This window comes from Ictidomys tridecemlineatus, chromosome 1 (assembly GCF_052094955.1).
Source record: "Ictidomys tridecemlineatus isolate mIctTri1 chromosome 1, mIctTri1.hap1, whole genome shotgun sequence".
Taxonomy (NCBI): Eukaryota; Metazoa; Chordata; class Mammalia; order Rodentia; family Sciuridae; genus Ictidomys; species Ictidomys tridecemlineatus.
In genome coordinates this window covers 27,190,530-27,215,407 of record NC_135477.1, presented here as the reverse complement: position 1 = coordinate 27,215,407, position 24,878 = coordinate 27,190,530, and the positions used below count along the sequence as shown (strand labels likewise).

Genomic DNA, 24,878 nt, shown 5'->3' with positions numbered 1-24,878 from the left:
CCTATTGACCCTTCTCTAAGGATTTAGGAATTCCAGTATTTAAAAAAGAATGCAGCTGGATTCTGGTTTCTAAAATCCCTTCTCCATTAAAAGAAAACAGGGTTCTTTGGAAAAATGGCTAATTTCAGGGAGGGGGCAGGTAATGCTATAGAGGAGCCTGAAATATCCTGTGACAGAAAGCAAGGAAGACGTGATGGAAGGGGCTCCCACTAACCCAGGCTGGTACAATCTGAATATGAACCTAAGTTAGCACAGCAACAGAATATAATTCACTGAATAGAATAAAAATCCATAGCAGGGCATACGCCTGTATTCCAGTGGCTTGGGAGGCTAAGGTAGGAGGATCCCAAGTTCAAAGCCAGCCTCAGCAACTCAGTAAGACCCTGTCTGTAGATAAAATACTAAAAAGGGCTAGAAATGTGGCTCTGTGGTTAAGTGTTCCAGTACCAAAAAATAAAATAAATAAAAAATAATAAAAATCCATAACTTCACACTGATAAGTACATAAATAAATAGAGAAGAAAACAATCTTATGGTAGAATATCAATTCACAAACAGCAGAAGAAATGATGGAGTTAGAAAATCACCATTTTGCAATCAGGAGGAAATTTGGTTCATGTACAAAAAACCACCAACAGACAATTCTGGTGCTACTGGTGAGGCTGTATACCAGTCACAAATGCATGAATTGACACAAGTCTTGAAGAAACATCAAACTCAAATTAAGGATTTGTGTCCTTCAAAATGCAATATCATTAAAGACAAATACCCCTGAGGAACAGTTCCCACAAAACAAGGCTAAGGAGATGACAGCTTAATATATCCTGACTCTATCTTGGATCCTGATTTGAAGAAAAAAGTCACTACAAAGGACACTACTAGGACAATGGTAGTGCACTCCTGCAATCCCAACAGCTTGGGAGACTGAAACAGGAGGATCACAAAGTGCAAGGCCAGCCTGGGCAACAGAACAAGACCCTGTCTCAAAATGAATTTAAAAAGACTGAGGATGTCCCTCAGTGATAGAGCATCTCTGGGTTCAATCCCCAGCATCACAAAGCAAACAAACAAACAAAATAAATAATATGCTAATAATAATGACTACATCAGCTGAAAATTTCCCGAAGTGGTAAATCTACTGTGGCCATACAAGAGAGTACCCATGTTCTTACAAATTACATACCAAATGGACCTAGTCACAAATATGTACTGAAGCCTCATACTAAAGGCATAATACATGCAATTTATTTTCAAATAACTGTGAAGAAAAAAAATAGGGAAAGAAAGAATTAAAAACAAAAACATGGCAAAATATTAAATATGATGATTTTAAATATAAAGGAGAATATAAAGGAGACTCTTTGTATTTAAATATAAAGAATATAAAGGAGACTCTTTGTATTATTGCAATTTTCTGTAAACATGATATTCAAAACAAAGTTTAAACAGACATAATAGAAAAATATCTTTCTTGAAGAAATATCCTTTTAGTTTTGGTAGAATAAATGGTATAATTTCAAGTATAACTCTCATTTCATCACAATGCTAAAATATGGTTCTAAATTAATTGTGATGCAGACACTATTTTTACAGTGTTGCATTTATGAGGCAAGTGCTGTTTTCAGTGAGCTACACTCCCGGTGCCATAAAATTTATTCTTAATGGACTTGTTTTACATTTTCTTTGTAACTTCAAAGAAATAGGTTCTTGGTGCCAAATATGACAAGTTAGAAAAGAAATTCATTTTTAATGCAAGACTAGAAGGTTTTGGAAAGAGAGAACATGTACTGAATTCCTACCACATACGAATTTACAGTCTATATCCCTGAATTCATTTCTTGTGCACACCAAAACTTTAAAGCAGGTATTACTACTCCTACTTAATAGATTTAAAAACCTAGGTTTTGAGAAGCTGACCAACACCACAGAGGTTATGCAGCCAATAAATGGCAGTTTTGGAAACACGACCTAAATATATTTAAATCCAAATCCTATGTACTTAGTCAACGCCATTTTACTTCCCTAGCCTGGAATCTCCACTAGAAAAGGTCAGGGGCCTATTTGCTTCAAATCTTAATAATTCCCTGGACAATATTCTCTTCCAGGATTCAAAGTTCTATTAATTGTGGTAGTTGAAAGCACAAAGTACCAGCAAGCACTTACTCATCAAGCAGAGTATATCCAGAGGGTTCAATTTCTTTTTTACATTAAAACCAAGAAAAAGAAATAACAAATCTTTCAAACTCTCAGCAGTTTTTTTCAGATGTGATTTATAAGCTTTTGAACAACCTTTAAAAAACAAAACCCAAAACACTTTAGTGTGATTAAAAACCCCTGTGTTTTTGCTAAATTGCAGTTTCCTAGGAATCATCCCTAAGAATCTCATTCAGCAAATCTGGATGGGAACCACCTCGAATTTGCAAATTTAACAAAACCCCAGGTGTTTCAGAACAGACCAGTAATCTTCAGGCTCCATAAACCTATTAACACTCCAGGAATTTTCAAATAGGAGGTCAAATAAAGTTATCTGGCTTGAAGAGACTCCAAATATAAAAACAATTTTCCCCTTATTCCACATAATATGTAATAAAAAAGTCTGATCTAAGAGTATAGTGAGCTCAGGCACTTGCCTCGCATATGTGAGGCCCTGCGTTGGATCCCCAGCACACATGCATGCATACATGAGTAAATAAATAAAATAGATATTTAGTTTCTGGGACAACCAAGTGAGGGGGAAATGGCCTTTGCCCTCAGTCTGCTACAGTCAGAATAGGCTTGAATCTTGGATTTTCCACTTCTTAGGTGGGGACCCCTGGAAATGTTCACCTCTGGGCCTCAATTTCCCCATCTGTAAAATGAAGAGAATAATACTGGCTTTGCAGAGTCACCAAGGGAATTAAATATGATAATAAGTTTGTCCTTTCCCCAAGATGGGCCAGAATTTGCTGTGTGCACCATATTAAGATAAAATTCAGAGTAGAAAAATGCCACATGCATAGACTCTAAATTTTTTTCCTCGAAGAACAATAACATCTGGGGATTTGCAAGCACTTAGAGGAAACTAGGCTCGGTATCAGATCTTGAATAAAATGCACAGACCAGCTCTCACTTTCTTCCTAAGATGGCCCTGCAGGTGTTAAGGAGCTGGGGCTGTCTGCATTAATTTACTTTCCTTGGGTGGTAGCTCCCGCCTCAAGGCCATTCCTTCTCAAGTTAGTGGTTCATCCCCAGGTTCATTTCCCACAGGTCTAAGGAAGCTAACTCGCAGCTTCTCGAGGCTCTAACACACACTTCAAAGAGCAACCTCTTCCCTGCCCCGGGAATTTGGTTGCCTTCGGCAGGCAAAACCTCTGTCTCCGGGCGGGAGAGGTCAAAACCTCTGTCTCCTGGCGGGAGAGGTCCCAGGCTGCCGGGACCTGGCTCAGGGCCCCCTCTCTTTGTGCCGGCTCCCACGGCTCCCATAGCCCCAGCAGGTACCTGCGGCGCCTAAAGCCCGCTGCGCGCCGACGGTGGGTCCCGGGCGTCAGCAGACCAAGCAGAACCTTCCCAGAGTTCAAGAATGCTCCTCAAGCCTCCAGGGCCCTTTGAATAGGGTGGGCACGTCCCCTGGGCTTCCCTCATTTCCATGTGAATCGCCCCTAGGCACCAGGCCTATCACGGGGTCAGCGCTAAAGGATGGAGCTGGACTCACACCCTATCGGACTGAGCTGTCGCAGAGCTGGCCTCAACCTGTGCGCTCAACGCCCTCCTTTCCTGGTTGTTTTTCCTTTCCTAAAACCCTCATAATTTCACTTCCCGATTTTTAAACCAAGATTATTATCTCTTAATTTTCCTACTCTTTGCTAAGACTTGTTTTGGAGAGGATGCCTTTTTCGGGGAAGAATTGCAGGGCCACTGGAAAGACAACACTGAGAAGTGGGCACACTTGTCTGCTCAGGCCTCTCTCTGCAGTCCCTTTCCCTGGCAGGCAGCGCCCTCACTTTGCCAGGATTTTGCCAGACCTCAGACTTTTTACTGTAGCTCCTTAACCCTCTGGCCATAGGAATGAGCTGATCTCAGTTGGCACCCTGGGCAGCCAGAACCCAGGAGCAATTCACAGGAACTGGAGCCCCCTCATCCTTGTGAACACTTATGCTTTAAAGGAACTGGGGTAGAAGAGAGATTCACAACTTGCCATTTTTGTAAGAAAATGAAGAAAGGAAAGGAAAAAGAGAAAAAGAAAAGAAAAATTGCAAACTTCCATACACATTTCTATATATAGGTAAAATATGTAAGTATACAGAGAAAGGTCAGAGAACCTGCCAATTTCATCACAGAGTTTGCCTCAGGGAAGGCTCTGGGATTGGAGGTAGAAGCTGGAGTCAGTGGAGACTGAGCTCAACCATATTTTGTTTTTGTTTTCCCTGCTGGGGATGGAACTCAGGGCTTCATACATGCCAGTCAGGTACTCTATCACTGAGCTACATCTCCAGCCCCCAATCTGTATTTTTTAATATAACAAAAGAACAAGATATTTTTAAATTTTGTCAGGCTACAATACCTCTCTACTGGTGAAAATTTAAGCAATCTGAGAGAAGACAACTTTTGGATAAGAGCCCTTCCCACTGCTTCTAAAATCACACCATCACCTTGTAATGTTGACTATACTGGATGGTGAGCTGCAGGGAGGCTGCTTCCCTCCACCATCTAATGGAGCTCTTTTTAGTTTTAAAATATATTTAAAGAAATGTTTATGGGGCTGGGATTGTGGCTCAGCGGTAGAGTGCTCACCTAGCATGGGCAGGACCCGGGTTCCATCCTCAGCACCACATAAAAATAAAGGCATTGTGTTGTGTCCATCTATACCTAAAAAATAAATATTAAAAAAAGAGAAATGTTTATATGACATTGTGTGTCTCAAGAACTGTTCTAGGCACTTTATGAATATTAGGTGTTTTAATTCCTCATAATGATCTTACTATTGTCCTCATTTTGCTGATGAGGCAAGAAGAGTAATCAAGAAGTTGGCCCAGTAAGTGCTGTGAGCCACTGCAGTCCAGTCTCTGCACTTGGCCAGGAGCTGTCTTACCTCCAGTGCTTTTCCCCGGGCATCCAAGTCCTGTGAGTTGTGACTATGACTGTGAATTCCACTTCTGAGTTTTGGTGGCCATCTGGTAGTTAGTGATGGGGGTTGGGGGGGGTGGATTCTAAAACACAACCTAATCTGTTTTTTTATTTTTTTAGTTGTTGATAGACCTTTATTTATTTATATGCAATGCTAATAATCGAACCCAGTGCCTCACACATGCCAGGCAAGTGAGCCCCAGCCCCAGCCCAAAACACAGCATAATCTTTAGACCCACAGTCCATGAGACTGTGCACAGTGGAGTATTTGAGCATCATCATATAACTGTATCTACTAAATCTATTGAGTATAATGTAAAATTTAAACCCTTCAGATAGTCAAATGTATAGTAGATATTTACATAGTAAATATCCAATAGTGTTCCAGAAAATTTATGGCAAAAAAATGATGTGAATTGAAGCAAGTAAAAGGCCTATTTTGTCATATCCTTTAATTTCCAAATGAAAAGAAGAATAAAGAGGAATGGGTCAGCATATTATAAACTTTAGTATTTTATCTACTTAACACACATACACTTACCCCACCCCCCAGTACTGAGGATGAACCTAGGGCTTTACACATGCTAGACCAGCACTCTATCACTGATAGAACTCCTAGCCACCAAAACCTTTTAACCCAAGTCTTCACTTTCAAGAATTTATTCTACGTAAATAATTAAACAAGTGCCCAAAATATGTACCTACAGGGATATTCACCAATCTTTTAAAAATTTTAAAAATCACCTGAACAGAAAACAACCAAAATCTCCTCAAAAGGATCCTGGGTTAAAAAAAAAAAAAGGGCATGTTCATATAGTAGAAAACAATTAACCTACTAAGATATAGATTTTTATATTTATTAATATGAAATTATATCTAATAATTATTGTTGAAAAATCAGAATATAAAACAATTTACAAAAAATTAGTTTTGCTAAGAGGGGATTTTGTATGTGTGTGTGTGTGTGTAGTACTGGAAATCGAATCAAGAGGCAATTTACTGCTGAGCTACATCCCTAACCCTTTTTATTTGAGACAAATTCTCACAAATTGCTGGGGTTGGCCTCGTACTTGTCCTGCCTCCTGAGTTGCTAGGATTACAGATGTGCGCCACTGCACCGCTTTAAAAGAGAAACATTTTAAATGTACAGATTTGGGGCTGGGGATGTGGCTCAAGCGGTAGCGTGCTCGCCTGGCATGCGTGCGGCCCAGGTTTGATCCTCAGCACCACATACCAACAAAGATGTTGTGTCCGCCGAGAACTAAAAAATAAATATTAAAAAAATTATCTCTCTCCTCTCTCACTCTCTCTTAAAAAAAATAATAAAATAAATAAATGCACAGATTTGAAAAGGAAAAGTGTGGAAATTCTGATTTTCTCCCTTCTTTTCACTTATTCTCTTTTCTAGTATTTCTATAGAGAACATGTAATATGACAAAGAATAATTAAATAGAAAAAAAGGACACTTGCTGTGAGATGAGAACATTCTAGCATTAACAGTTTTCAATTTCCTGTTCATCCATTTCAAACTCTTTCTTCACTTTTTAATAATCGGAGTTTTCTCTCCTAATCTAATCCCTTTAAACTGATGAAGAGAATAGGTAACGAAACACTGTTGAAATAACTTACAAAAACAAAGCAGCAGTACAGTCCTCTGCTCAGCACTCTATCTAGAAGCAATCTTTTTGAGCAAATCCTGAGAGGCAGCAGTCTCTGTAAATTTGCTCATCTCCTCCCAGACCCTCTGGAGGAATCACAAATCCTGGTTTTCCGTATTCCCACACCACTCTGGCCAGCCCCTACCCCCCAGCCCCACTCTTTTCCTTTAGCACCTACTCCACTTGGTTTGGAAGCAGTTTGTCCTGCTCTAAGTAAAGCTTTGAGTGCTATGAGGTCACTGGTCACTGTCTTCTGTGGGGTTCCCAGTAGACTTTATAGATCACCAGCCCTAAACCTCAGAAGTAACTGAAAACCTTCCTGGTGGTTAAACTGCTGCTAATTCAGGCAAGTAGCTGCCAGCAAAATCCCTGCTGGGAGGGATTCCTCTAGACCCAGCTCAAAGCTTCCCCTCCCCCCGCCTTTCTTCTCCAGGTCCCTTATCTAAGCTAAGGAGCTAACCAGATCTGCTGTTTAATCTGCAACTTTGTAGGCTGCCATGGTAGAGAGTTTATTACTAGGAGCAACTAACATACCATTTCTGAGCATTCGCTAAATACACATAAATCCTCAGGAGGTATGCCGTTGGCAGCCTTAAAACGGAGGTTTTAAGCAGCATAAGTAAAACTATCAATAGGGCAAAGGTAGTTTCTGTAAAATAATGTATTATAAAGAAGTTAGCACTGTTCACTAAGCAAATTCTGAGTATATGTCAGCCAACAAAATTTTTCATGAAGCGCCCCCCCCACACACACCTACACACACACCCACCACATACACACAACCTGATGTTATATTTACCAAGTCTCTCAAGGGAAGGTTTTATTGTACTCATTAACAAATGGGAAATGGGCCACAGAGGAAAGAAATAACTTGCCCACAACCACACAGATAGTAAGACAATACCTTCAAAGCCAGTATCCTGAGCCCATGCTTTCCATTAAATGTCAAGACCTATTCTGGGTTATATACCCTCTGCATATGAACAGGACCATTTCCTGCATTATATTTCCTTTTAGTAATAATAACACTTCAGTGAGATTTCAAAATGTGCTCATCTACATGACCCTCTAGCCATTTTTCTATCCTCTGTAAAACCAGACTTTCTCCAGTTTATATTAGATGGTTTACTTTCATTCCTTCTCCTTGCTTTTTTAACAGTTCAACTATCTTTCATAACTGTCTTCCTTCCTACAATGAGTTGAATTATAATCCTGCTTAAAGCTTTAATTATAAAAGTTTATACATATTTAGTAGAGAGCGCCCCAACAAAATGTTGGGAGATGGGGCAATGATAGAGAAAGTCGAAAGCCATCCAAAGCTTTCTTGAGTCTTGGACAAGTCATTTCATCTGTCTGGACTTCAGGAACAGCAATACAAGTGGGGTTAAAGGAGAGAGTCTCTTAAAATAAGGATATTTCCAAGAAAGATCAATATTTGATGGTAAAATCTGATTACCAAAGACTGTGGATTACCAAAGGAATGTGGGGAAAGACCCCTGCTTCCCCTGGCTTAGGTTTCTGAGGATGTATGTGGAGCTGCTTGTGGGGTATGAGAAGGTTCAATGAATACAGCACTGGCGTGCAAGACAAGCCACCTGGGCACTTGCCCTGCCTCCCCTCCTACCTGTGTGATCTTGGACAAGCTCTGTCCCTTTCTCAGAGCTGTTTCCACACCATATGACAAAGGGGTTGGGCCTCTTGGGTCCCTTCCCGCTCAGGAATCTTACATGATTTCCCAATCTTTCACTTCACTTAAGCCCCTCAATTCAGTACAAGCACACTAGACTCTAATTAGTTCCACAGGAGCATTATTTGTGGGGCCTCTTAGGACTCACCCTCCTGTCACCTCCTGTCAGCAAGCCCAGAGAACTGGCACTGTTGCTGTAATAGAACCTATAACAACATGGTTTCCTCATGATCTCATGACCTTGAAAGCCCAGCTTATCTCTGTCTTTTCCATCCATTCTGCTCACCTCTTTAAGGTTCAAGTTCCAGCTTCTCCATGAAGGCTTCTCTGGCCCTTGGAATACTCTAAACTTCCCTTCTCAAGTTGCAAAACAAAATAATCCCTGCTAGTTGGCTTTCGATATGCATGTTCGGGGCCCTAAAATTGAATATTCCACTTGATAACACACATTTATTGGGCACCTATTATATGCTACATACTATATTAGATTCTGGAAACACCACCTTCATTTCCTGTCTTCATGAAATTTAGACCCCACTGAAGCATCCAGTATAGCTAATGTGTGCCTAGTATTTTTAGTACTTACCACAGGAACTGCATTGAATAAATGGCAGCAATCACAGTGTTTCAAGCATTGTTGTGCTGTGATTATGATGGAAAACACTACACCAAGACTTTTTTATTTACTATTTTGCCACACCTGGTTAGGATTTAGGACTGCACTGATCTAAATAAGATTTCAGTTTGTTAGGGTCTGTAAACAAGTCAAGATGGCACCTGGCATTTTGCCAGAGGGAGTGGTTTGTGAAGTAACGCCAGCGAGCCATTAAGTATGGAGATTCCTTATTGGTTGACTGCTGTATCTAGTTTATGTTAATTAAGATAAGCTACGTATAATGTATATATACCCCTCTTGTCCTACAATAAACGGCTCCCACTCCTGCTATATCAATCTACACAAGTTGCTCCTCAACCCCCTGGTTTTTTGCTGCAGCTGGACTGCGGCATCAGTCTTTGTGGCTTGGATGGGCGCTGGAAAGCAGAAGAAACTGAATCCTCTATCCACAAAGCACTGAGTAAAGGACCAGAAGAATTCCACATTTTTTTTTTTTTGATCAAGTATTGGTATAGGTTGGCAGTAATCAGTGGCATTTTTGTATTTCAGTAGATGCTAAAATGTACATTTTCCCTCACATTTTAACACCTCTGAAATTTACAGCATGTCACAGCTTAATTAGCCAACTTTATAATGATAAGAGAATGAATTAATCTTATGCAGTGTCATTCAATTGATGATGTTATAGATTCAATGAAATGCAAATGTATATTTCATCAACTTGCCTCCTCTCAAGTTTACAACCAGAGGAAAGGGGTTTCTTGATCTCATGGAACCAGCTCTGCTGTGGAACCAGGCACATGAACTCAGTGTCTTTCTATCAGCTGTGGCTACCATCACTGCCACACCCAAGAAGCTTGAGAGCCTAATTTTTACACACGGCCTTAGGTGCTTCCTGGTTTCAGAGGACATATCAAATTGGAAAACTCTAGTATCAGGGACATGTCATGATACTGCAAGTTACCCTTGATTCATCCTCTTCCTTCTGCTCCCCATAACTTCTTGGTCCAGATGAGAGACCACACCTAAGACTGCACCTCCTTATCCTCAATTCCTTGCCTTCCCTTGGTACCTCTTCTTTTTGCAGAGACTCTGTAAAAGACAGTGCATACTAATATTCTCCGTTGATGGAACACGATGCACAAATAATTTAGGTAACAGCTTGGGAAGAAAACAGCCCAATTACTTAAGAATATAACTCATGATCCCAGGAAGTAAGGCCTTCGTATTGGATGGGAGATGGCTAGACTGGAGTGTGCTAATCTCTAGAGTACATCATTGTCTCTAGATCATCAATTACTCCCAACTCTTAAAGAAATATTTATTTCTTCTTGCCTCCACACATTTACTCCTCATCCCTTTGCCTCCTATCCACCCATCCATCTTCAAACATTGACATCCTGATTTTAGGAAGTGAGAACTCTTCAGCTCTGCCCCCTTCAGCTGCAGTAACATCTTTCATACTTTTTGCAAAAAATCTTGCAAGAGCGCTTTATGTGCCCTCTCTCAATGACCTCACTTCCCAAGATCTCTTCTAAATTTTTGGCAGTTAACACTGCATTCTTATTCCTCTAGTTAAATTGTCTTCTCAGTCAACCAGTAACTTCAACTAATCCCGTGGCATTATCCTTGATTCCACACAGCAGTTGAAAATATTGGCCATTTTCTCTTTAATTCTGATTTTCTCCCGACCTCTCAAATGCTTTTTCCCCATGTGGCCTCCCTCCTCTCCTGGCCCATGATTGTGGACACCTCTAGGCTCGGCTCCCAGACACTCCTCTACTCAGAAAGTCCCAGGGATGATATCATCGAGAATGACCTAGCGTGCGCAGGTCAGCTCTGACTTCCTCCTGGCTGGGTCCACACTGCCACTTGGTTTGTAAGATTTCAGGAGTCCCGTTCTCCCTGGTGTGTTTCTCACCACCTTCCATATTCGGCTTGAGAGGTATTGTCACTGCATCTCTCTGTATCTTTGCTCATAAAGTTTCCTCAATTAGGAATGTTCTTGCTTCTGCTTATCTCAACCTAATTTTTCCTTCAAGTTTTAGCCAAGTTCAAACATCTGATGTCTTTTCCATAAACTGAAGTAAAAACCGATCTTTCTCCCTTTGATTGTTCACATATTACTGTCTGTACTTCTGTACTTTATTTAATTGTTCACAGTTTTACATTTTGTTTCTTCAACAGATCTGCAAACTCCTCTGGGGGTGGGGGAAGGTAGGCTTCTCTGGATACCTCAAATGCTTACTACAGATGTTAGCTAATAAACACCCATTCAACTGCATTCAAAGGAGATGTGGGATCTGTATATTGGTATAATAAGCTTGAATACCAACTCTCTCTACAGAGATCTCATGTTCACTTATTTACAATGAAAAAAAAAATCTTGAATATCACAGTCCTAAAAACTCTTGAGTTGTCAAAGTGCCTTCAAATCTGCAGGTTTTTCTTATCTTGGGACAAAAACAAAACAGAAGATTTTCTTGGAATCTGCCATTCCACTATAATTACTGTCCAAACTTTTAAGGAATTTCTGTAATTTCCTTATCAACATTTCCTCCTCCCACCCTCAAACTCCCCATAGCATGCTTTGTGCTCCAACTACCAAAGGCAGGTCTTTTCTCAGGCAACATCCTGTCTTGCACCTCTGCTGTGTGACACATGTTGCACCCCTCTGCAGTGCTTTCTGATCTTCTAAGTTCATTTTTGCAGAAGGAATCCATTGCTGTGCTTTCTGGCTTGGATTATGGTGACACAGCAAAAGCACTGGTCGGGGCATCAAGGGACTCACTGATCTAAAGCTTGGCTTAGTTTCCTTGGATATACATTTCTGTTTCTCTGTGCTTTCTCTTCGTTTATAAAATAAGTAGGTTGCATTTAAATGTTCCTCAAACATTTTTTTCTGTGATCTACACTTTACATTGTGACCTAGTGTGTGTGTGTATACATTTACAAAATGCTATGTATATGTATACATACACAAAATTATTTGCTACTTATTTTTACTACATGAGATATATTATACAATATTTATACATTCAAACTTATATTTTATTTTTCAGAAATTATGGTTGCAATCCACTAAAAACATTTCAAGACCCAAACATAGGTGGTTATTCATTATTTATAAAAACACTGAACTTAGGTGGGTATAGTGGCATATGCCTGTAATCCCAGTGGTTCAGGAGACAGAGGCAGGAGGATCACAAGTTCAAAGCCAGCCTCAGTAACTTAGTGAGGCTCTGTCTCAAAATAAAACATAGCTGAGGATGTAGCTCAGTGATTAAGTTCACCCCCCCCCAAAAAAAACCCCAAACACTGAACTTGTCAATATATAAGATTCCTTCTAGTAATATGAGAGGATTCTATGGTGCAACCTTCCAGCCTTTCTGATGCTAAAGGTTGAACCTTTAGCCTCAACTCTCACCGGCATTCTAGTTTTATATTTCTCTCTAAAAGAGAGTTTTCATTCAGATATCCTAATATCTCTTAAATTCAACACAGATAACACGGAATTTGAAACATTAAGTCCTCCTCCCATCAACTATTTGTGTTAGTAGCAAATGCAAAACCTTAAATACAACTCTTGGCCTGATAATAGCAGAGCAGCTTTCACCACACTTCTTCTACTGACAACTATTGAAAAAATCTGGACAAGAGAGTAAAACAATAATTGTATGCAGACATTAAAAAGCAACCAAAAACAAACAGAAACTGGAGAAATATGACCAAACACAAGAAGAGGAAATTAGGTGAGATCCATATTTATTCAATTTTGTCCCCAGGATAATCCCTAGTCTTTTAGCATAAAGGGGAATAAAGTAATAGTAAAGAATAGAGCCCAAAATGGCAATTTGACCTGATTGAGGAACCAGAGATTTAAGTCTGGGGCTCTGAAGGGGCAAGATATGAAGGGGGAATCCTGGAAAAGGGGAAGCCACACAGAGGAGAACCCCAAAACTTGTGTAAAAATTCCCCACGGATCCTTGCATTGAACTATGCATGTTATGAGACTCCCAGGAACCCAGCAGAAAGTAACAACTGAAGCAGAAGAGTCAGCAACCAACACGTGCTGGGAAGACAGATCTAATATTTGAGACCCTCCAAGTTAGGAGGTTTGATCAACATTTCCAGTTTTCCACTAAAACCTTAGAAAAGCCCCATTTTAGGATTATGGACAACCTCCTAGGACTAGGAGTCCACCACCTAGTCCTAAGGGCAAAATCATAACAGATCTGCCCTAACAAACCCAAAACAGAGGCCTCCAGAGGAGAATGAACTGAAAAGTCAGGCGAAGGAAAGTGGAAAGACTTGGTTTCTGGCCTGGGAGCAGCCACTAAGACCCTTGTTTCTCCAAAGGGTGTGGGGTATATTGGGGGAAAATGGAGAGGAGAAAGAAAGAAAGAGATGGCGTGTTGCATTCGGATCTCAAAGTTGATGTGTTTACAAGTCCAAGGGCAGATGTCCAATGGGGAGCAGTGACTATCGGTCTGAATCTCAGGGAACAGGGGACCATGGAGTGACAGTCTGGTGGGGCCACTTGTAAAAGAGAAGGGAGGAGGGTAGATGAAACACAAAGAAATGGTAGTTCTGAGCACCTTCTGTGTTCCAGACATGGAAATGCTGTATTTCTCTTATTTCACTGTGAGACAGGAATTATTTTCATTTTACCGGCAGGAATCTGAAGCTCAGAGAGGTTAAGTGATTTGCTCAAAGTTCTACTGTTAGTAAATGGGGAGACCTATGTTTGAACTCAAAGCAGAACCACTCCAATGCTTGTTTCCTTTCTGAAATACTTGGTAAGGGGCACTGACTGTACTCTAAGACAGCTGGTGGAACCCTAGAAAGCAGAAGCATTTCTAATAAATATGAATTTTTTTTTTTTTTACTGGTCAGAGTGGTTATCAGGGAGGCATAAAAGGAGTGCCAAATATAAATGATATTTTCAAAAGTTAAATTCTCAAATACAAAGAAAGACAACTATAAAAATAGAAATGATGTATGGTGGAACTGAGTTGGTTTCAGAGAGATCAGAGGGCACATTACAACACTCTAGCGAGAAGGGTTTGACTCTGTTAAATCAAACAGAATAGAAACACTTGATTACAGTTAGGAGGCTAAATACAATAAGGAACTTAAGAGAGGGAGCAAAGTCCACTGAAGGAATAGATGTGGGGGAAAGGGAGGGAAACCATGCAAATACCAACACAGGGAATCACAGAATCAGATTTTTTTTTTTTTAAGTTGGAAGGAATTCAGAGTCACCCAATTCCTATCATTTCCGAGAGAAAATGCACTTAGAAGAAAAAAAAATGAACTAAATAAATACTGCTAAATACCTCAACCTCTCAAAAAAAGTTGGTTTGGTTTCATTTTTTCTTTGTAATTGCAGGTAGAGAGCCTACTTTGTCCAGAATGGTGCTGTGGAAACTGGAGTTAAATTGAACCCATGTTGGATGATTACCAGATAAACCACTGGCAGTTACAGGATCATACTGGGACTTACCCTTTTGGTCTTTGATAGCCCCTAGTACAAATTTAACCAGCCAGACTCTTCCAAAGGAGACTCAGATGAGAAAGTTTCCATTGGGAGGAGGGTGTGAAAATACTGCAGATCATCCACCTTCTCCAGCTCTAATTAACCTCATCCTCTGGTTATGACTGGTACTCCCCTAACTGGTCAGAGCCAGACAGGCTGCTTGGCATGAGGAGAATACATAATATGAAAAAAAAGTTCAGGAAAGAGTCCAGAAGTTACAAAACAATACAGCAAAAATAAAGTTCATTTCTTAACCTAAGAAAACACAATGGCAAGAAAGACTCTGTTCATGATCAAAGATTCTTATTTTACACATAACTTAGCAAAGACTCAGTGAGATTAAATGATTTGAATACCTAATATATACAAAGCACTATAAAAAATGGAAATGATCTGAATTCCACCAGAGTTTTAGTGTCCATTATCATTTAAGACTCCAGAATGCCAAGGAATGAACACTCTATACAGAAGTCAAATCTTTTTTTTCCCCCACTAATGTCTAAAAAAGTATAGAGATTGAGAGAAAGAAGCATGACAGGACAATAAATTTCAGCTTGGTGCCCTGACAATGAACTTGCTGTCTCCACAAGACAAACAAAAATATTATCGTACGAATGGAAAGAGGTTTGAGATTAGAGACAGTTGACAAAATCAAGAGTAAAGGAAAGTTCCCATGAGATCTTGTCTGGTTTTGAAAGCCACACTGCACGTTTATGGCACTACACATACTCTTGCTCCATAAAATGCCTCACATAGGAATCACATCTCAAAGGTTGTTCTTATGCAAGATACACTAGCTAAGAACTTGGGGGGCAAATTCCTTGAGTGCACCAGAGTTCCCTGGACCTGGTACAAGCACCCTTCCCATCTATTTTCATGCCTTATCCTTTATCCTGTCAGAAGAATGGCTGAGTTCCTACCTTGGGGATTCTTCCTGTTCTGCACAAACTCTGAGCGCCTCAGGGTGCTGGGTGCAGTACGGCGGAAGCAACTATTCCTCCTCCAAGTCTCTGTTAATGTTCTCTCTTCCTCTGAGTACCAGGTGTCCTTCTCTAATGAAGGGCTCTGAGGAATCCCAAAATGATTTTCTCCTTGTTCTCCCCTAGGATATTGATTCTGCAGACCATCTGGGATGATCCCTCTGTCCCTAAGTGCCAAGTTTCCTGGTCTGTTGATGCCATTATACTTCAAATTATCTACTTGATGGAGAGAATCTTTTTCTCTATAATTAAGAGATTTATGCTCACAGTTTGCAAAAACAGTATCATAGCTTTTATTTTCTGTATCAGAATTACCCTGATCCATGGTATGAGCCTTTGCGTTAGGATAGATTTTATCATTTTGATAAACATTCCTGTCCTCTTCATGGTATTTAACAAATTCTTTACCTCCATTGACATTCAAATCTGGTAAATCCGTACACTGACCATTAATAGAACACCTAGGAACATGATACAAATTGTTGAGATCTCTATAGTGCAAGTTAGTATCTTTATAATCCTTAAGACTACAATTAAAATTCCTTAGGCCCATATACCAGTTTTGAGATTGATATAAATTCCCCAAAGAATCATCCAAATTCCTATAACTGGCCCACTGTTCAGTTTTTTTTAAGTTCTCAGGATTATAATTCAGATCCTTACAATCAATGTAGCCATTTGTCTTCTCATATCCTCCTGCTTTCCGGATTACCTCTGGGCTTCCTGAAAGCCAATTATCCTTCATCCCAGGCCTTACATTCTCATAATTCACATTTTCTGGATTCCTACAATCATCATCACATCCTTCTTGGAGCACACAGTCCTTTCCAATTTCATTTGCTTTCCCATAGTCCATGTAGTTTGGTTCACTCTGTTCAAAATCCCAATATCCACAGTCCCTTTTTCTGTAGGGCCGATTCCTCCCCTTGGATGGGTATGTGGAGTCCAAGCCATTTTCTGCATAAAGTCCATCCTGCACCGTCAGGTTCCTCTTCCGGAGACTCCTGCAGTCTTCATATTCCCAGCTGGAGCCCGGGGGCCCTTTCTTCTCCACTTCTCTTTCTTTTTTAATCGAGTGAGTTTCACTCATATTTAATACATACACGAGTTTTACTTCTCTTTGCCATGGGCTCTGGCTGGGCTGAAACACCAACAGGTGCAGTCTAGCCTCAGGCTGGGTCTGTCCTGCTTAAAATGTCTCCCAAAGCACCTGAGACACTCTTCCTGTTGCTCTGGTTGGAGCGGGGAGAGAATGTGAAGTCATTTCAACTTCAAGATCCAATCAGTGAGCTACTATATCTTTCCCTCAAAAGCCAGAAGATAATTAGTAACCAGAGTTCATGTGATTGGAGTTGGCAGGCCTGTTGGTGTTTCCCTCAAGCCGGTCAGACTGGCTCGGCTGCTTCATGTGCTGAAGATAGAAGTATTCTGCTACCCTAAAGGTTTTACAGAAAAAAGCAGTGTGAAAGAGAAAGAGGCCCATTTGAAAGCCCCAGCTAGAGTCATATATCAGCCTATCTGCCTCTTTAATCCTTTAGTAAGCCCCTAGGTGTATAAACAAATGCTTGCATGTACAGCCCAAAGTGCACTCCATTCCCTGTCCTCCAAGTCCAGCTTTCCAAGCCCTGGCCTCTGAATCTCTTCATGACTCCCTTCTCTTCCCTTTCCTTTACTTAGAGGATGAACACTCCCTCCTTTGAGAGTTCTGTCTCAATGGGATTCAAATTACAAGATACTGTCACTCAAATCACAAGACTTTCAGGCTCCCACTGCCTGAGCCAGCCCACTGAAGGAGGAAAAGTTACTTTTTTTCACTCATCTATGGTGTGTGGGTAATTCTGTGTTATAAAGACTCTTGTCCAGAAGAAGAGAGTTATATCTGCTTTCACATTTTCATGTCAGAGAAGCATAAAGCCATTCGTTTCCTAACTTTCCTTCCTATCTATTCATACTGAATATTTAGGAACTGGAGAATGAATCTAGAAATTGTAGAGGCTTGTATTAAAATGCTGAATTAAATTCAACAAACATTAAATAGATACCTATTTATACATGAGGCACTGTGGAAGAGAAAAAGGTGAAGCTAACTCCTGCCCTGTACAACAGCAGGAGCCACACACTATTCAGTGATATCCCATGGGGTACATGCTGTGTGACAAGCAAAAGCTGCATGACAACAAAGCAAACTCCCTGGTGTGGCAAGGGAGAGAGGTGGAGGTGGTGGCATCTGAATAGTTCTTTGGGGAATATGCAAGAAACTTTCTATGCAGGAAGAAGTAAGAAGTGCCGAGAATAAGGTTTAAAGGAGAGTATATGTGGGAAAAATAAATAAGCTGAGGGGCCAGATCCCAAGGGATTTGAATGCCATTCGATTTATTCAGGGGAGTCTTTGAAGGTTTCTGATAGGCTAATTACACCCCAAGAGGCAGGCTTTAATTAGACTGCTTTTTTAAGCTGAGTTGTCATTTATTGAATGCCCAGAAATGACTCCTTGAACTTTCACCTAATTCCTATTTGTCCATAATTAGATGTCTGCTCTGCTACTTTCAAACTATGTAGTCTCTCTGGGATTCAACCAACCTATCCCTAAGATGAGGCAGTAGCCTCAGTGACTTGTCTGATCCCTCTAGCTTTAATAATCCATAGATCTCTATTCCTCACAACTTCTTTTTTCTTTTCTTCTAATACCTGAAGTACTTGTGTGCAACTTCTGGGTTCTACACCAACAGTGATAATCTCTAGAATGTCAAAACTTCTGATGTCCTCCTTAGACTTTCACCCACCTGCAGGTTCTCTTGTGCCTTCCAAACCAGCAGTAGCAACAGCAGCGGCAGCAACAGCACCAGCAGTGACAGCGCCACAGTTCCTAATGTTCCAGCAAGCACTATGTGCTATGACTGGTGATACAAAGTTGATATAAATTTTCCTTTTGATCTTCACTGTTACGCAAGGTGGGCATGTAATTATTCTTATTTTTCCACAGACAAAAAAAATAATCTGGGAGTTTGAATAACCCATCGAAGACACATTAACAGTACACAGTGTGGCCATGATTTGAACCTGGATCCATTTGACTTCATGACACTTGACAAAGAGAAATACCTTTAGAGATAGTAACCCTTTAATCTCCCTCAAACCAATTAAACCAACAAATAAACCCTACCCTGGTCTAACGCAGAAGAGGATCACTATGTAGTAAGTGATGGGCCCCCACCTACACTATCCTTCTATCTTGTCTCTGCTCCTGCTCTACTACCCACCCCTCCTCATTCAGGCCCAGTCCCCACTATCAACACATGAGCATGCAGACCCACACAGGAACATTGTCCAGTACTGACTGAATGGCTCAGTAATCTATCACCTATCACCTGAACCCAATAAAGACTGTGATCTAGTTTACTAAGCCAATAGGAGGCTGACATTATTTGGAAAGACAACTTTAATCTTGAATTATAATAGAGCAACAGAACAACCTACAAAGAACCTATGAGATGAGGTATGAGGATACTCAGCTTCTAGAAGTTCAATTTCTGCCTCTCAGTATGAGCTATGCTTATTTTCTCTGGTTTTCCATTTTCTTATGTGTAAAATGAAGAAGATAATGGTTTCTCTGCTACTTTATTTTATTTTATTTTTTTAAAGAGAGAGTGAGAGAGGAGAGAGAGTGAGAGAGAGAGAGAATTTTTAATATTTATTTTTTAGTTCTCGGCGGACACAACATCTTTGTTGGTATGTGGTGCTGAGGATCGAACCCGGGCCGCACGCTTGCCAGGCGAGCGCGCTCCCGCTTGAGCCACATCCCCAGCCCCTCTCTGCTACTTTAAATCTACAATTTTATGGTCTATTCCAAATCCAATTAAAAACAAAGACTAGTCTTTCCTTAACTGTTATGGATAATAAAATTCTCTTTAGCAACTTATCTTTGATAAACCAACATGGTAAGAAAAATATACCAAATAACTTGGTGAAGAGAAAGGATTAAAAAAGAGAATTAAATTATAGGTAAGAAGAACACTACTTAGAAATTATCCAAAAGAGGTGGTGTGGAGCCAAAAGAAATCGTTGTTAGATAAGTAGAGTGAATAGCTGGTTATATTATGGGGGCTCTCTCTGCTTCTCCTTTTCTAAGTCTTATTACCTTTAGGGCCTTAAAGATGCACCCCTGGATTCAGGTCCTAGTACCAGACAAACAACAACAAAAATCCTAAACAACCCTATGAACGGGTTGCTATTTTTGAGTAATAAATCTTTATACAAAGCAATGGTGGCTGAGAGAAGGAGAGAATAATTTTTTCCTTTTCCTGGTGCCAGGATTGCTGGTGAAATGCAATCTTTCCCAGCTTTCCCATTCTCTTTATACAAGGGAAAGGCTCTTTTCAACAGTCCCAAGCAGCATCCTGCCCAGGGTGCTTGTCATTTGCTACTAGAGGGCGGGTTATCAGCCAGTGACTATGTGGTGATTCCCAGTGTGGGTAGGTCCTGCCATGTGGTCTACAAGTGAAGATGGGGCACCAGGTTTGGAAAGAGAGAGAAAAGATGGAGAGGCAGAAAAAGAGTAAAAGAAGAAATGGAGGAGATTGAAAATGACATCAAAAAACTAGCAAGAACAAGTAATTCTTGAACATTTGTAAATTACCTGGTGCTGTTCCTCCAGGCTGAAGGTCAGCTCCTCATTTCCTAAGACTGCCTAGTGACACTCTCATTCCTGCAGTTCCTGCTGTTTTCTAGGGAACCTGAAAATACTTCTCATTTTTACCTATACTATTTAGTTCATTGTATTTGCTCATCTCCTTTTAGTGTAGTGAAAAGTCCTGAGGACAGGGACCAGCATAACTCTGTAGCTGGGATACACAGTAGGTACTTAATGTTTAATGAATCAATGCTTGGAGCATTAATTTTGTACATTCTAGATACTAGGTAGAGGGCAGTGTCCCTGGGAGAGTAAGACCACAGACTTTGAAAGCCCTGGACTTGAATCCTGACTTTGCCACTCACTCGCTATATAATCCTGGGGAAGTTACTTAATCTCTTCACTTTTTCAATATTAAATCTGCCATGCTACCCTAATCTGTCCCCTAGCTGTCTCCCTGCTTCCATCTGATCTGGAGGAACTAGCTCTGTTCTGCTCCCAGGCCCATCTCTCTGCTGTTCTCTGCACCCCAACCCTGCTCAAAACACTCAGACAGCTTCTCTTAATGTGAATTGTGAATGACCATGCCTGTTCTGTTCTGGCTGACCTGCACTCTGTGCTGTTCCTCAAACACTAAGCACACTCTCATACTCGCTGTCGTATCTTCCTGGAACAATTCTCCTTCATCCCCCCAGATAGCTTAGCCGGCTCCAGACCCTCTCACCTGCCTTCTCACTTAAATGTCACTTTCCAGAAGGTCTTCTCTGATTTCTTTTCTCTATAATAGATTTCTTTTCTTCATAATAATAAATGCTTGTGATTGAAGGTCTCAGGTTAACTGAAATTCTTTTACTGTGTACTTCAAAGCCTCAGTGAAATCTGAACTGATACTTGGAGTGCCTGGATGACTCCAGCTCTCTCCTCTGTGCCTGAAACTGAGGCTGAGGAATTGTTCATAAAGCCATACCATGAACTGCTAAGAACAGTGACTCATGGGTCAATTACAACTCAGCCATTCTGAGCTACATTTCTTGACATGTATTAAATCTAAAAGGAAAAATGGGTTACTGTTTTGAATTAACATTGCCTATTAACAGGTTTTGATGACAGTGGTTATTTTATATGAGGAATAAAATCCATTAGAAGTAACTGAGCTCATTTGTACTGAGCCAATGCCCTGAACCAGATGCACAAGTTAAGGGTGCTTTCATTTTTTTTTTATGTTATGATAAACTGAAAAAAAATATTATTTCCTTTATATAAATTGTTATCATCTTAAAAACCCCAAATTGATTTAGTTACTTGCTAGTTTGGGAAAGAATTCTGAGGTATTCCAAAGAGTCGTCAAAATGACAAATTGCTTTTGTATATAGAAAAACTACAATTTCAATTTTTACAAATCTGCCTAGAATGTTATATATCAGCTTTCTGTGAAGAGTTGTGATTCCCTATCAATAATCCTCCAATTTGATAATCTACTGACTCTTTTTATTTTTTTTATTATTTTTTTTTAGAGAGAGAGAGAATTTTTTTAATATTTATTTTTTAGTTTTCGGCGGACACAACATCTTCGTTTTATGTGGTGCTGAGGATCAAACCCGGGCCACATGCATGCCAGGCGAGCGAGCTATCGTTTGAGCCACATCTCCAGCCCCAACTGATTCTTTTTAATGAACTATCCAACATCTTGCTGAAAATATTCTTTCCTTAAAAACATATTCTGATTTGATTTACAAGAAGTCATTAAAAATAACTGGGAATCTCTATCCAACCTCCCTCTTGGCATTACCTTAAAGGCTGGGAAGAGAAGTTCAGGAACCAGGTTCCTGATGTGGGAGAGGGTGATTCACTCCACAATTTATTAAACACTGTACTGATTGAGAAACAATAGGGTCCTGGCACTGACCCACATGGAAAGTAACTCTATGACCATGATTCAAAGGCCGCAAGACAGACGGCACAATTAACTACAGAGGTCCACATCAGTATGATTAATAGAGTTTCCAAGACACACAAATATGAATGATACTATGACTATGTTGTTTTTACTAATCAATGTGTAGCCATCATTTGGCTCACAGTATGTGCTCAAGAAACATTTGCTAAATAAAGAAATGAATACACATTGTGACTGTTTGTCAAATTCAAGTATGTGAACCTCACCCAGAGATAGAAAAGGACTGAGGTATGTTAAATGAGATTTCCTCAGGGAAACACTAGGTGATTCTGACCAGAGCTTCTAAAAGTAAGATGTGCTGGGAAACCTAAGTGTCTGAGGGACTAACCTGTAATGTTGGAACTGCCTGCAAAGTCAATGGGTTTGTTGATTAATAACTAATTTCACTCTTGAGGGCAGAAAGTATATCCATAATGTTCACTGCTATGCACCCTGCCTTCAGCAGGACAGTAAAACTAAATGAGTATTTCCTGAATGGATGAAAGACTGAGCTGAAACCCATACTGCAGCCCACACTGAACAGCATTTTCACTCCCCAACACACACCAGCCATCAATACCATCTAATATTCTACCCCTACTCTGTATTATAATCCCAAATGTAAAACTCCTAATTCTCAGTTAGAGACAAACACTGGCTTTTAAATTTCTAATAAGTGAAGTCTAAATATTTGGACCAACCATCTCATAGAAAAAAAGCTAAGAAATTTAGAGGAAATATTTAGCCCTCTCCCCACTTGCTTAAAACTATCATGCTGACAAGAAAGTAAAGAAGTAGAGGCTAAAATCAAAGGGAAAATCAGAATGTAAAGAGATGTAAAAAACCACAAACACTACATCATGTAAGGACATTTGCCAGTCCCTGAAAACCTGAACTTTTGTTCAATGGTGCTTTGAGGAAAAGGAGTCAAAACTCAAAGCCCAGAGCCTTTGCAAAGTGAGGAGTCCAAAGGGAGACCTTCTCTATGACAAGCTAAGTTTCTAGAGGACTCCTGGGGATAAACTGAAATTGCACTAACCCTCTTCTGCTGGGGTCCTGATCCCTTGGACATCCAAGGTACAAGACACATTAAGTCTTGGGATTGGTGTAAGTTGGATCTGGGCTGAGAATAATTAATATTTCCATGTGGAAATTTCTTCTCTGCATTTTTTGGAAAAGTTCTGTCTTTTCTAAATCTTATGCTAAGTTTTTTGTGAGATTAACGGCCAAGAATAACTGTAGAGACACTGTGGGTTTGAAGGAATCCACTAATGTTAAGTTGAAAGCAAGAGGAGAAAATACTAACACAGAGAATAAAGAATTGCTATTGACACCTCCTTTACCCAGGAGGAGAGTGTATAGGATGGTGAGAGGTGTGCAAGATCTAATCAGTTAGTTTTGCTTGCAACTGTTGCCATGTTACATGTGTAGTTATGAGCAAGTGTGTTCATGGCCCTGTGCACTGATAACAGTGAGTCATTCTTGCAAATAGATTAAGTGTTAATAAGCTTATTTGCATAGTATGACCTTTACAAATCTTGTAAGTGATGGTACAAGATATCAAGTTTTGGAAACAAAGTCCTTAAACTGGCAGTTCTAGATGAATGTTCTATCATCTGAATACTACCCAAAAATGCTTGCCCAGTGTCTTTCAGTATTTAATATTTGCTATACATTATATTTTTGCAAACTTTTGGGGGAGGTGCTGGGATTGAATCCAGGCCTTGCACATGCTAAGCACACATTCTACCTCTGAGCTACACTTCAGCCTTCTCTGTAAATTTTTGTTTGTGATGTTGGGGATGGAACTCAGGCCGTAGACATATCAAGGAAGTGCTTACCACTGAGCTACATCCCTCAGTGCTCTGTAAATATTTTAACAGAAGAAGCAAAGATATCAATATTGTTGCGAAATAGTCCTATACAAAATTAGAAACTAGGGGGCTGGGATGTGGCTCAAGCGGTAGCGCGCTCGCCTAGCATGCGTGCGGCCCGGGTTTGATCCTCAGCAGCACCACATACCAACAAAAATGTTGTGTCCGCCGAGAACTAAGAAAAAATAAATAAATGTTAAAATTCTCTCTCTCTCTCTGTCCCCCTCTCTCACTCTCTCTTTAAAAAAAAAACAAAATTAGAAACTAAATGTAAATTAGGAAAAATAATAAATTTCACTGACAAAGGAAAAGGCGGAACAAGCAAACAAAATATTTTCATTGTTAAAATAGAAAGTAATATTAAATGAAGCAAAATGCACCATAACACCCTACCTAGAGATGCCTTCTTACCACTCAGGAAGCAAACCAACAGCAGTGTAAAATGAAAACTTTTTCAGTCTGAAATGAGTCACAAAACAAAGATCAGTACTATCAGGGCAACTAATATTTTGTGTATTCAAAATTCTATTTTAAGAGCAATTTTAAATACTAAATATTTGTGATAATTTGTAAAAACTTTAAATATTTTCTAAGTTTGGTTACTTTTATTCTTACAATTTTCAATATGGAATTTATAAGCACTTTAAACAAAAAGCAAGCTTTTTAATCAGTAGGCTGTTAGAGAATCCCTTAGTACAAAATAACAGGTATTACTGCTATCCTGGGAAATGTGTATTTTTAAAAAAGTAATTCCATTGTTTCTTGGATTTTCTTTTTTTTTAAGTGGTGCTGGGGATTGAATAGAGAGTGCTTTACCACTAAGCTACATCCCAGTGCTTTTTAAAATTTTTAAAA

The 24,878-nt window shown here is 39.9% G+C and overlaps 1 protein-coding gene across 9 annotated transcripts in view; it reads right to left on the bottom strand.

Annotated features, from left to right (window-relative positions):
- The window catches only part of Dnmbp (dynamin binding protein), a 96,201-nt gene that overhangs the window by 23,825 nt on the left and 47,498 nt on the right, over positions 1-24,878 (bottom strand). For 3 of the 9 annotated variants that reach the window (XM_078027793.1, XM_078027784.1, XM_078027832.1), the window contains one exon: positions 4,771-4,845. The exons of 1 other annotated variant lie outside the window; for it this stretch is intronic. In XM_078027793.1, the coding sequence (XP_077883919.1) occupies positions 4,771-4,845 (75 nt within the window). Of the gene's footprint in view, positions 1-3,477; positions 3,733-4,770; positions 4,846-15,523; positions 17,331-24,878 lie in introns of those variants that run through there. 5 more of the 9 variants (XM_078027861.1, XM_078027879.1, XM_021733187.3 and 2 more) reach the window with 5 other exon arrangements.